At 41.6% G+C, this 13,297-nt stretch overlaps 1 protein-coding gene and 1 long non-coding RNA gene across 6 annotated transcripts in view; one reads left to right on the top strand and one right to left on the bottom strand.

Annotated features, from left to right (window-relative positions):
- Nucleotides 1–1,099: 1,099 nt before the first annotated feature.
- Nucleotides 1,100–9,233, bottom strand: LOC309849242. The gene is made up of 2 exons (XR_014303612.1): nt 9,120–9,233; nt 1,100–3,106 (listed from the first exon to the last, which is right to left on the bottom strand). It is a non-coding gene; the product is annotated as an uncharacterized lncRNA (long non-coding RNA).
- CDADC1 (cytidine and dCMP deaminase domain containing 1) overlaps nt 9,013–13,297 on the top strand; it is a 46,062-nt gene continuing 41,777 nt past the window's right edge. For 4 of the 5 annotated variants that reach the window (XR_014303610.1, XR_014303611.1, XM_082701584.1 and 1 more), the window contains exons 1-2: nt 9,018–9,553; nt 10,284–10,381. Coding sequence is in view for 3 of the 5 variants with exons in the window: in XM_082701584.1 (XP_082557710.1) it covers nt 9,472–9,553; nt 10,284–10,381 (180 nt within the window). In the remaining 2 variants the exon portion in view is untranslated. Of the gene's footprint in view, nt 9,554–10,283; nt 10,382–13,297 lie in introns of all 5 variants that reach the window. The other variant, XM_082701585.1, reaches the window with a different exon arrangement.

Genomic DNA, 13,297 nt, shown 5'->3' with positions numbered 1-13,297 from the left:
TAGGTAAAGCTTTAAGATACATCCAGGTCACTTAGTTGTTGAAGGTAAATTTGCCTATGGGCCTCCCACTAACCTGTTAGTCACTGAGCACTCACCTGTAAGTGGCCACGATCAGAACTCACACAGGTCTTGTGTTCTCCAGGAAGACAGTATTAAAAACACAGTTTCCTTTCTACATGACTCTTACAGGAGGGATTATAGGGGGGTTGGAGTCATTTGGGGCATGAGATTTGCTACCGTTGATCTAATGACCAGGTTTTGAGTCATCAGTTCTTGGAAGAAAAAAATGTTGAGGACGTAGAGGGTAAGAGGGGAGGAAAATAATTTATAAAATGCAATGAAGTGTCTGATTCAATGGAAGCACCGTGTGTTTTAAATATATTGTTAAAAATCCATAAAAAAATCCATAATGGTGGTTTATACAGTGTAGGAAACCGTGCCCTCACCTAAAAAGGATTTTGGTGTAGATTTTGTCTTCATCAACGGGATGTAAATAAGTAAGTTACTTTTACTGCAAATGGAAGAACGGGCCATTGCAGCCCCCCATGTGTTGCTGCTGCGTGTGTCCCTTTCTCGAGCCCACACCCTAACTGGGCCATCAGCTTTTTAGCAGATGTATGGTAAGCACTAATTTCCAGGCACAACAGAACCCAAGTCCACAGACACTGATAATTGATTTGTCTGGTTTTCCCTATTTTCTTTTTTTTTTTTTTCATAACCAACATCTATCGTGTCCTCTTGATTTATATGCATAGCCAGGAAAACAGGTCTTATTGCAAAAATAAGTTTTGTGGTTTATCTAGGAATAATACAGACATTTTCCACAGTTTATTTCAATCTAATAAAATGTGAATGTTGTTTGAAAAACAAAAAAAATACTGCAGATTAACTGTCTACATTATTTAGATCCCTTTAGGTGAGGTATGTGTGATATACATGCCAACTAAGAACAGACAATTTTTGTCATAGGATGGGTGATATAAATGTGAGTATATTCCACTTAGGTTGTTGTCAAGGACATCATATGTATTGTTTCTGTGTATGCAAATATCAGCTTCATTTCTTCTTCCTTCTCAAGACACATTAAATTAAAGAATCCTCCAATCTGAACATACTCTTTATTTAAATAAATTTGTATTCCAGAAAGAACATAAAACAATTTACAAAAATGCCCAAAATAAGATAAAAATTAAGTTAATGGGGGAAAGTAAGAAATAAATACAAATGAGGGTAGATAAAATAAGATTATACCAGGGAGAAAGTGAGGACACAAAACTCATTCCCGGTGTCTGGTTAGGAAGATTACATGATTCACAGCAGACAGGAGAATTCATCCTGTGGGTACTCCAGGATGATATCCTGTAAGCTAGAAAACTAGTCTTTAACAAAAATCTTTACAGCAAACAGTACTCAACTTCATGAGGTTTTTTCTTTTAATGCCAATGAGAAAAACTACTCCACAGCTGGAAAGTGATAAAATGGGGATTACTTGTCACAGGTTGTTTGTTGTTTTTTTTTTAAATTAATAGCACATATTTGGTAGAAGTGACAATTTACAGCCCTGCCGGTGAGAAGTTACACTGTGGAAACTGATAAAGGATTAGGATTTTATAGCCCAGTAGAAATGATGTTACAATTTAGCCTGAAGAAAGTTAACCAGGAATATTATATTGAGGGGGTTCAGAAAAAGCCACCTCAGAATGTCCTGCTTTGGTATGTGGATTATTTTGAGCTGAAGATAACCAAGGCCTACAGTCTCAGGAAAAGCTTTTTACCACCTTCTTTTTTAAAAAATTTTTTTAAAATTTATTTTTAGTGTTCTAGAATTCATTGTTTATGCACCACACCCAGTGCTCCATGCAATACATGTCCTCCTTAATACCCACCACCAGGCTCACCCAACCTCCCACCCCTCCAAAACCCTCAGATTGTTTCTGAGAATCCAGTCTCTCATGGTTTGTCTCCCCCTTCCAATTTCCCCCAGTGCACTTCTCCTCTCCATCTCCCCATGTCCTTCGTGTTATTCCTTATGCTCCACAAATAAGCGAAACCATATGATAATTGACTGTCTGTGCTTGAGTTATTTCACTCAGCATAATCTCTTCCAGTCCTGTTCATGTTGATCCAAAAGTTGGGTTCTTAACTACCTAAAAAAATTAGAAAAAATTAGAAAAAGGACCAGGAAGAAAGCTATTACCAGAGAAAGCTTTTTCATCTGAGAGACCTACCTGCATGGCACGGCAAACAATTGCTTCCTCCCCTTTGAAGCCCCAGACCTCTATTCTTTTCCTTAGCTCAGGATGATATGTAAGTCTCAATTGCCTGGTGGGCTTTAAGTCTCGTATCTTTGTGGGGCTCCCTTATATACGTAATTAAAAATTGTTTATTTTTCTTGTTAATCTGTCTTTTATTACTGGGGTGAGAGTGTTCTCAGCCAAGAACCTAGAAGGAGGGAGAAAAATTGTTTTTCCTCCCCTACAGTATTAGCTATTTTACTTAAGAATCCCCTCCTCTCCAAGTAAATGACTCTTCAAATACATGCCAAACTAGGTCTCAATACCACTGGAGTTTCTCTACTATAAGCCAAAGGAAGGGGTGAATTAATTGAGTCGTATCAGTCAGTCGATCATATTGCCTGTGGCTGCTCTCATGATGTATGATGGAGATCCCAAAGCCTGAAATATTTACTCTCTGACCTTTAAAAAAGTATGTCAACTCCAAGCCAAGTAAAACTTTGATCCTTGTACTTATGTCTTAACCTGTATGTAAATTTTGCTTTTTAACATCAGCTAATGTTGGTAGATAAGGTGATACCAAAAAGTACTTGTCAGAAGCAATTCTACAGAGGGCCCAAATACTACTGCTAAACACCAGAGACTCAGAATCTCTAGCGGCTGGCCCTTAGAATAGGGGTTTTAACGTCATAGTCTCTGGGTGACATTTACGCATCTCCAAGTCTGAGACGCCCTGGAGCCCTCTGGTCCTGGCCAGCAGTTTTGTCCAGCTTCTGGTTCCACAGGTCTGAAGTGGGGCTCATGATTCTGCATTTCTAACGAGCTCCTCAGTGACACTGATGTTGGTCATCCGAGGGCCTTAGTTTCCTCGCCTGTAAAATGGAGAGGACAAAAGTCTTATCACAGAACTGGGATTATTAAGTGAAGTAGTGTATGCTTATATCCTGCTCCCACATCTTTCAAGCTATATACTGTTTGGGCAAGTTCCTCCATGTCTTGTTCCTCTAAGTAGTGATAATAATAATGATACCCACTTCACAAGGCTGCTGGAATGTATAAACAATATGTGCAAAGTACCTAGAACTTAGTAAATACAGTAAATAGTAAGATATTGTTGTTACTGTTACCATTTAAGGTGTCTGATACGCAGCCGATACTCCATCCCCTCCCGTTTGGTCCCTCTAGTGTCTTCTGTTGATTCCTAACATGTCTGATTATAGAACCTCTTCAGGGATGTTGATGGAGAAATACTCAAACCAGTCCAGAGAGCGCCACACAAATGGGGACCCAAGAGTGGCGTGGATATGGCCCAAGGTGGCCAGGCCCACCTGCCAAGCCTCTGCTGGGCGGCCTTGTGGCAGAGTTGCCTCCAGACAGAACGGGCAGTGGGCTCACCAGTCTTTCCCACCTCACAGGAGTCCCTGCAGGAGTTCCCAGGAGTTCCCAGGGTTCCTGCATTCTTACTTTGTAGCACATTCATCTCATCATGTGGCACCAAGTTTACTTTCTTGAGGACATCATTTGGGACAACATATGGTAAGCCTGAGAAGTCATTTCTCTTTGGCAGCACTGCCCTCCGTAACAAAGAGAGCGTTCTGAAGGGCGCCTGCATTTTGTTTCTGGCTTCTCTTTGCTTCCTTGGGGTTTAAGTGTTGTCACGAACTGCCTTCTGAGAATTGTTTAGGAAACCTTAATTTCGGGATTCAGGGTGGTCACATCTTTGCTTGAAATGACCAAATTAGGGCCCATCCTGTTCACAAGGGTGCACTGGCCAAGAGCAGTCCATAGCAGTCCTGTGGCCACCTTATCTCCAGGCCTGCAGAAGACAGTCACTGGTCATGATGTGCCTTCCATGTCTGAGAGCAAGACTGAGTGTGAGGTACACTTCCCTCTACAAGTCGGGTATGTGGTCTCTGCCAATACCAACAGTATCAATAAATCCAGTATAGATACCATGTCTTAAGATCAGCTCCATGGAACCCCAGCTTGTTTGCTGTGAGAAGATTCTGTCCAAATAAACACACTGCTAGGACTAATATTCCCAACATAGGACCTAGGATAAAAGAAGTTTCAGTTTTCTAGAGAGAATAAGCAAATGAAAGACAAAGAAGGGAAGGACAATAACTAATGATATTGAGCAACTATTCTTTGCCAAGCACTGTGCTACTTGGGATCATTTAGTCTTCAAGAAAAAAAAATTTTTTTTTTAATTTTCTTTATTTGTCAGAGAAAGAGACACCAGGGTGGGGCGGGGGGCGGGGTGGCGCACATGCAGGGCGTGTGGGAGAGGTAAAAGCAGGTTTCCCGCTGAGCAGGGAGCCCAATGTGGGACCATCCTGAGCCACCCAGAAACCAACTGAGCCACCCAGTCACTCCTAGTCTTCAGGAAAATTTGTGATAAACCTATTACCACCGTGGTTCCCTCTCTCCCTCCTTCCCTTCCTGTCTTCTTTTCTCCCTCTGAATAATTCAGTCAAAAAGCCATCTTACAGCCTCCCCCTTCTTCCCTTCCCTTGCTCTGGAGGCCAAAGGGGCTATGGAGGCAGCAGCAACAGGGGTGGGCAGACAAGGAGGCAATGAGTGTGCTAGAGAAATAAGATTAGAGGAATTGGAGGCAGGGTAGAAGGAAAAGTAAAGAGAAAAAACTATCTTGAGAATAATGGGAGCCAAGTTTCTTGCTGTTGGAGAAGAGATTAACAAATACAACAAAGGGAGAGGCTAGAAATAACTGATATGCTGGACTTTGGAATTCAAAGTGTTGATGTGAACTCTTAGAGAGACATATAGCTACTGAAAAAGATACAGGAGTATGTCTAGTCATAATGACATAGCATACTTACTGCCGAGATCTTCATTTTTAAACACTAAGAAGAACCAGGGCTCCTTGGGGAAATGTCGGCTCTATGTCTGGTTCAGGGAATGTAGAAAATGAATTCTGGAGCATCTTGTTGCACTGGAATGTAAGTAAGTGCTCAAAGACTTACAGGGATGTGTCAAAAGGATAAAAGAGACAACTTGAGGATTTCATCAAATATGGGACAATTTGAGCACTAAAATAAATAACAGATTACAGCTCATTGAATAAAATAGAGAAAACAAGTCCATACAGGTATGAACGAATGAATGAATGAATGAATGAATGAGGAAGAGGGAAAATCTCCTCCTTATTATAGAATGATAACTATATGTAGGAGAAATGATGGAAATAAGAAATCACAGCTAGACAGCCATCACAATGGTGGTTAATTCGCATGGGAATCACCAACAGATGCTAAAGTTGGTATGTGGAGGTTTAATGGGTATAGGACATTGGTGTAACTTGGGGGATTTCTCTCCACAAAATACTGACCCATTACAGAGGAAAAGATAATGACTTTGTTAGTGACTTTAGAAATTTGACCGGTGCTAACTTGCCAGGTGAACAAGGCTGGTGTCACCATGGCTGGGATGTGATCCATGATGTGATCCATGGAAAAAAAGAGCAGACTATCACTTCTGTGGCATTCCTATCAAGAATGGATGGCCTGAGTCTGGTTGTGAGGAAACATCAGAATGATCCTGGTGGAGAGGACTCTTAACAGAATGAAAAGCCTAGAGCCTTTAAAACTGTTAACGTTGTGAGACAGGAGGAAGGACCAAGGAAATGTTCCAGGCGAGAGGAAATAGCAAGGGTCAAAAAGTGAATTGGGATGGGATACTGAACCAGAATGGAAATGACGCATGTTGAAACACTTCAAAATTTGAATGTGGATTGCCCTGCAGTGACCAATCAACGCTGATTTCTTGTTTTAGACTGTTGGATTAGCCTGTGTTAGAGTGTCTTTGTTCTGGAGGAAAATATACTGGAGTTTTTTAGCTGGGGGGGTGGGTGGGCATAGTCTCTGTAGCCTGCTCTTTTTTTTTTTTAAAGATTTTATTTATTTATTTGACAGACAGAGATCACAAGCAGGCAGAGAGACAGGCAGAGAGAGAGGAGGAAGCAGGCTCCCTGCTGAGCAGAGAGCCCGATATGGGACTCGATCCCAAGACCCTGAGATCATGACCTGAGCCGAAGGCAGCGGCTTAACCCACTGAGCCACCCAGGCGCCCTCTTTTTTTTTTTTTTTTTAAGATTTTATTTGATACAGAGAGAGAGAGAGAGAGAGAGCACAAGTGGGCAGAGAGGCAGGCAGAGAGAGGGGGTGGGAAGCAGGCTCCCTGCTGACCAGAGAGCCTGATGCGGGGCTCGATCTTGAGATTATGACCCGAGCCGAAGGCAGAGGCTTAACCCACTGAGCCACCCAGGCGCCCCTGTAACCTGCTCTTAAATGACTCCGAAAAAGAATGGCGTGGGGAGGTGTGTAAATGTAACAGAAAGAGTAACAAAAAAATGGTACAAATGTGGTAAAATGTTAGAAACTACAGATTCTGGAAAGGGGGATGTGAAGTTCTTTGCTCTGACAAGACATGAAGTAGCAGGCAAAGTATCCATGATTAGTAAAGCCAATTTACTAATATCGCATTGTTGTTGAGATACCTGCTGAACCTGCCTTTCCAGCATGTCTCTGAAACAGGATTATACATCCCATCTCATGACATGAGACTTGCTCTAAGGGTCATGTAGTTCTGCCATCTTTTTTTCGCCTGCCAGGAGAAAAGAATATCCAAAGGCTGCTCCGTTAGCCTGGATCCCAGAGCCAATTCACAGAAAGAGTGCAGTAGCATGGAATTTGAGCCAGAAGGAAACCTTTGCTGTGGCAAGCCACTGAGATTTGGTGTGTATTTGTTACCCATAGCTAACAGAGTCTCAGCTAACTCATAGCTAACTAGTAAACAGCTTGGGTGGTCAGAGATGTCAGTTTCTCTATCTGACTGCAAAGTCCATGTTCTTTCCATCGATTATTTATTGATTTTTAAAACCATTTTATTGATTAAGCTAGCCTTTGTTGTGCTCACTTGAACTGAGCTTGTCCATGTCTAAGCACTTAGGTAGCATTTGTCTTATACTCCTTTTTAGTTTTTATTCTTCTTTGCAGCAGAACTATTATTTCCAGTAATACTGTAGACAGGATAGCCCAAACAAATTTGTTACAAAGCACCCAAAAATGCCAGATAAAATATGGCTGAACTAGCAAGAAAATAAAGGAAACAGAATATTTAAACAACTCTGAAATACTAAAGGACTGAAAATGGAATGAAAACAGCAATCTAAAAAGAAGGAAGTGAGCAACAAAACTAATAGTTTTTCTAGGGGTAGATTTTACTCATAGAGATTAAAGATAATTAATATATTGTATATATTAAATAATCACATATATACATATATATAAGATACAAATATCTTTTTTAAAAATTTCTCTATGAAATACCTGTTAACCATTTCTCTTTGTTTCTTAATCATTTTTTTTTAATTTTATTTATTTATTTGAAAGACGGAGATCACAAGTAGGCAGAGAGGCAGGCAGAGAGAGAGAGAGAGGGAAGCAGGCTTCCTGCGGAGCAGGGAGCCCGATGCGGGGCTCGATCCCAGGACCCTGAGATCATGACCCGAGCCAAAGGCAGCAGCCCAAACCACTGAGCCACCCAGGCGCCCCGTTTCTTAATCATTTGTAAGCATTCTTTAAATATTCTGGATATTCATTCTCACTTGGGAGTGTGTATGATAAATATCTTCTTCTGTTTGCCACTTGCCTTTTCACTTACTTCATTATGTCTTTCAGTGCACAGTTTTTCATTTTAAAGTACCAAACGTACCAATCATTCTCTTTAATGGGTGGGTTTTATATCTTAGTATCTTTATAAATGTCTTTCCTACTCAAGGTTATAAAATATTTTTTAATATTTCCTCTAAATATCGTAAGTTTTTGCTTTGACATTTACATTCACATGCATGTAGAATTCATTTTTGTGCATTTAGTGAGGAAGGGACCCAATTTTATTTTCCATTTGGATAGTCAGTTAACAGCAGCACTATATCCTCATTGATATATAAGGTCACCTGTGTCATATCAAATTTCTATACACATATGTGCCTGTTTGGCGGCTTTGTATTGCCTATCACTTGTTTATTTACCTCCCTTCCCCCCAAAAAGATCTTATTTTCTTCAAGAATATCTTGGCTATTCTTGGCCCTTTAATCTTCTATGTAAACTTAGACTCATATTGTCACATTCCTCAAATACCCCACTGTAATATAATTAAGGAACTATAAGCCATACCCATTATCACCAAAGAGTACTACCTCAGTCCTTTACAAAATGATGCATTTTTGTAACTTTCAGCTTTTGCTTTCGAAAAGCTGTTTTTATGTCTTGATATTTGTCAGTATTTCAAGTTGTGTATTGGGTTGGTGAGGGAAACTGGGCTCTGAGTCACTAGCGAGGAGTTTTTGAGTCATGCCTGGGACACTTAACAAAATAATCAAATGCACTGGGCACAACCCTGCAATGTCAATATGGCACTCCCCATATTTTCCAGGTGCCACTTGCTACTTCTTCCCACCCCCACCTTTCTCATAATCACGGTTGGACTTTTTTTTTTTTTTTTAAAGACTTGATTTATTTGAGAGAGAAAGAATCTGAAACAGACCACGCTGAGAGCAGAGTCCGACAAGGGGCTCGATCCCAGGACCACGAGATAATGACCTGGGCTAAAACCGAGAGTCCGTCTGCGCCATCCAGGTGCCCCTACAGTTGGACTTCTTGAGGTGGTACGTTTGATGAGCAGCAGAACGTCCCTATGGTAGTCCCTGGCACTGAGTTCCTAAGGACTGGCCAATATCTGACGGTAACAACCACCTGCACCGCCCAGCTCCCACCTCCCCGACCCCGCCTTCCCCTTCTCTAAGATCGCGGCTGTGACAGATGGGGCGGCGCTTCCATTTCAGTTCCCCTTCACTCTTCTCACCTGAAATCTCAAGTCTGCGCAGGCCTCATCACTCTGTCAGAGGCCGCACAACCTGCGACTTCCAGGCCAAAAACATCGACAGCTGAAGTCAGGCCTGACAGTGTTTAGTGCGCCGGGCTGTTCACCCAGGCAGCCGCCGCCAGAGGGGCAGCCCTGCGCCACGGCCGCCACACCTCGCTGATACGACACACAGGGCGCCCGGAAGTGGCGGTCGGGCTCTTACGTCACTGGCTGCGCCGAGTTGGCGGTTGCCGTACAGTTGCTGGGAGGAGGCGGGAGGTGGAGCCGCTAGGGCCAAGATCATGCCAGATAGCCAGAGGTATTCTGGGCAGCAGAGGCCGCTAGGCTTGGGATGAAAGAAGCAGGGCAGATGCAAAATCTGGAGAGCGCGGGGGCCGGGCGGTCAGTCAGCACCCAGACTGGCAGCATGACTGGTGAGTGCCTCGGACCCTGCCGCTGCCACCCCAGCCTTTCGGCTCTGCCCTGAGCCTCTGCCTCCGCGTAACTCCGCTTTCCCTGCCTGCCCCTCTTCGCCCGCGCTTCTGCCCTGGGATATCGCATTCCCGCCCTAGACGCGTTCTCGGCTCGGTTACCAGGAACCCCTGGCCCGGCAGGACCTGCTGTTGAAGTCGCGCTCACTCCCCTTTTTCCCCACCCCCCGCCCTTTACTTTTCCTCCCAGGACCTAGAGCTGGGATCTGGGGTATTGAGCCTGAAAATTCCGCGCTTTTGACTTGATTTCCGAATTAACCACACACGACGCTTCCCTGTATTTCAGCTGCCTTACCCGCGAAGGTCACCGCACTGTCCTTCTTGCAACACCACAATTTAAAGCTTGCTCCACCATGACCTCAGACGCAAGGACTTTTCATGACTTAGTTTGGATTTTTTCCCATAGTTACATGTATCAGATGTACCATTTTGTTTTCCTTGCCATGTGAGGGCTGGAGAAAGGGCCCGACTTTGAAAAGTGCCGGAGGAGGTCGCTGAAAGTGAGGTTGTAGCCCGACTCCTGCCCTTTGATTCTCTTGTCCTCTTATCGTTTTTTCTCTGCTTCCTACGAAAGCAGCCAAGTTAAGGCTGCAGCACCCAAATGGCATTGAGGGTGAGTTCCTGTTTTCATCTTTAGTAAAAAATTTTAAAGTGTCTGCCCTCTCTTTTGTAGGTCAAATACCAAGGCTTTCTAAAGTCAACCTTTTCACTCTGCTCAGTCTCTGGATGGAGCTCTTCCCAGCAGTGAAAGCCCAAAGACAAAAATCTCAGGTATATTTGGTTTCCTTAGTCTTTCCCACTTAGTAGGGGTTTAAATTACGCTTTTCCAGTTTCTGCCACACTTAAAAGCAAACTCAAAAACCTTAAAATTCGCAAAATATTTCTGTGGTTTAGTGTGATATTTGTAACTTATAGCTGTAATAGCTCATCTTTCTAATCTAAAAATAGAATTGTTACGCTCTCAGATTGTGCCATGTTTATCAGGTGTTAATGGTACTTATATGTTGGTTTGGGCAATTGGATGGCATAATCTATGACCCAGTTGTGTACTATTGATGTTTCATGTGAGTAGTTATCCCCTTCTACAGAACTATAAATTACATGAAAATGGAGATCATGCTTTATTTTACCTCGTTTTTATTACTGTGTCTTATTTTATCTTATTTTACTGTGTATTTTTTTAATCCCCCTTTAGCATCTATTCTTATAGTAGGTAATCTGTGAATGCTAATTGGTTTCTTGTTCCATGTAAATAGTCTCTTTTTTGGATCTAAAAGGTGATCAAAACAGGTTAGGAATATATAGAAAGAATAATCATAAAAGCCTGCATCTTCACTTTCTCCAACCCTTGGGCACCAAGGTGCTTCTCATCTTTTTCCTCCATGCTTGGAGTGGCATGGTCCTAGGTTCTTACCATTTGGTTTGATAGATTAGGAAGTTTAGAGTGTTTTTAGGGGGCCAAGGCCATATAGGGAAAATAGTATTAGGTTGTTTAAGCATTGAAGACATTTTTTGAAAAAAGGAGAGGGGGGGAAATTACCCATGGCTTCCCACCATTCTAACAACATCACTTTTAACATTTTGGTACTTTCCTTCAGTCTTTTTTTAAGCGCAGGATTTTTGCTTTTCTCTTACAAAATCGTGCTTGCATCCTGCCTATGCTTATGCAAGTTTCCAACTTGCCAATAATTGTGCTGTAAGATTGCCTCACATTTTCCACAAGATGACTTTTTGTAAATCCTTAAACACAATCATTCTCTTTCTCTTTTTTCTTTTTGGTGTCTTCGTTTCAGTGGATAAGGTTGTGTGCTTGGCTTTGGAGATAAAAAAGAAAGATTTGATTCTTATTTTCTAATGGAGACAAAAATTAGGTATTTAAACAAGATGCAGGAAGCAGAGATGCTACCGAGACTGTGAAGACTGCAGGCCAGGCTCTGCGTGGGGAAGTGAGAGAAGGATGCACAGGGGAGGCTCCATTTGCACAGAGACGTGAAGAATGAATAGGTATTTACCAAGCCAAGGGACTCCATATGGAAAAGCTTGAAGGAGTGAGAGAACTTGTGGTCCTCATGGGAGAGGGTGAACTTGGGTGAAGGGAAGAGACTGAGATGATCTTGGAAAGGTATACAGGAATCAGAAAATAAAAAACATTGTATGCCTTGCAAGGCAGTTTAGATTTTATAAGTAGGGACTACACTGAAGAATTTTTTAACAGGGAATTAAGGAATTAACTTTTTAATGATTAGGACTTTATCTTTTTAAAGCACTTATAGGTTCAGAGCTAAATTTCCAGGAAAGTACACAGATTTCCTGTATACTCTCTGCTCCTCCCTACATGAATAGCCTCCATCACTAACCACATCCTCTCCAGAGTGGTACGTTTGCTACAGTTGATGAACCTGCATTGACACATCATGATCACCCAAGGTCTATAGTTTACACTACAGTTTAGTCGTGGTGCTGTATATCCTGTGTACATCAAATGTATAATAACATGTATCCATCATTATGGTATCATATAGAATATTTTCATTGCTCTAAAAATTCTCTGTGATTCACCTATTTATCTTTTCCCCCACCCCTCCCAACGTTGGCAACCACTGATTTTTTTTTTAACTGTCTCCATAATTTTGCCTTTTCCCAGAACATTATATAGTTGGAATCATACAGTAGTATGTAGCCTTTTAAGGTTGGTTTCTCTCACTTAGCAGTATGCATTTAAGGTTCTTCCATGTTCTTTCACGGCTTGATCACTTACTTCTTCTTACTGCTTAATAAGATCCATTGCCTGGATATACCACATGTAATTTATCCATTCACCTGCTGAAGGATATCTTGGTTGCTTCCAAGTTATTGCAGTTATGAATGAAGCTGCTATAAATATCTGTATGCAGATTTTTGTGTGGATGTGAGTTTTCAGCTCCTTTGGGTAAATACCAAGGAGCATGATTGCTGGATTGTATGATAAAGAGTGTATTTAGTTTTGTCAGAAACTACCAAACTGTCTTCCAGAGTGGCTGTACCATCTTGCATCCCCACCAGCGATGAATGAGAGTTACTGTTGCTTCACATCCTCTCCAGTATTTGGTTTGTCAGCGTTCTGGATTTGGGGCATTCTTATGGGCATGTAGTGGTATCTTGTTTTAATTTGCATTTCTCTCAAGACATGTAATGTGCAGATTTTTTCATATGCTTATTTGTCATCTGTATATCTTCTTTGGTGAGGTGTCTGTTAAGGTCTTTGGCCCATATTTTAGTCAGGTTATTTTCTTATTGTTAAGTTTTAAGAGTTCTTTGTATATTTTGGATAATAGTCTTATATCAGATATGTCTCTTGCAAATATTTTCTCCCAGTCTGTTGCTTGTTTTCTCATTCTCTTGGCAGTGTCTTACACAGAGGAGAAAGTTTCAATTTTTATCAAGTCCAGTTCATCACTGATTTCTTTCATGGATCGTTCCTTTGTGTATCTAAAACACCATCACCATACCCAGTGTTATCTCGGTTTTCTCCTGTTATTTTTTATGGAGTTTTTTAGTTTTATGTTTAACATTTGGGTCTGTGATCATTTTGAGTTGATTTTTGTGAAGGGTATAATGTCTGTGTGCATATAGGGAATTCACTTTTCCTGATAAAATGATATCTCTTGGAGTAGTTTTCTTCTCTGATTACTATGTGAAGTGTTTAAT

The sequence above is a fragment of the Mustela nivalis genome (assembly GCF_964662115.1).
Source record: "Mustela nivalis genome assembly, chromosome: 15".
In the NCBI taxonomy this organism is placed as follows: domain Eukaryota; kingdom Metazoa; phylum Chordata; class Mammalia; order Carnivora; family Mustelidae; genus Mustela; species Mustela nivalis.
Note: the sequence above shows the minus strand (reverse complement) of the source record. Positions and strands in the feature narration are given on the sequence as shown.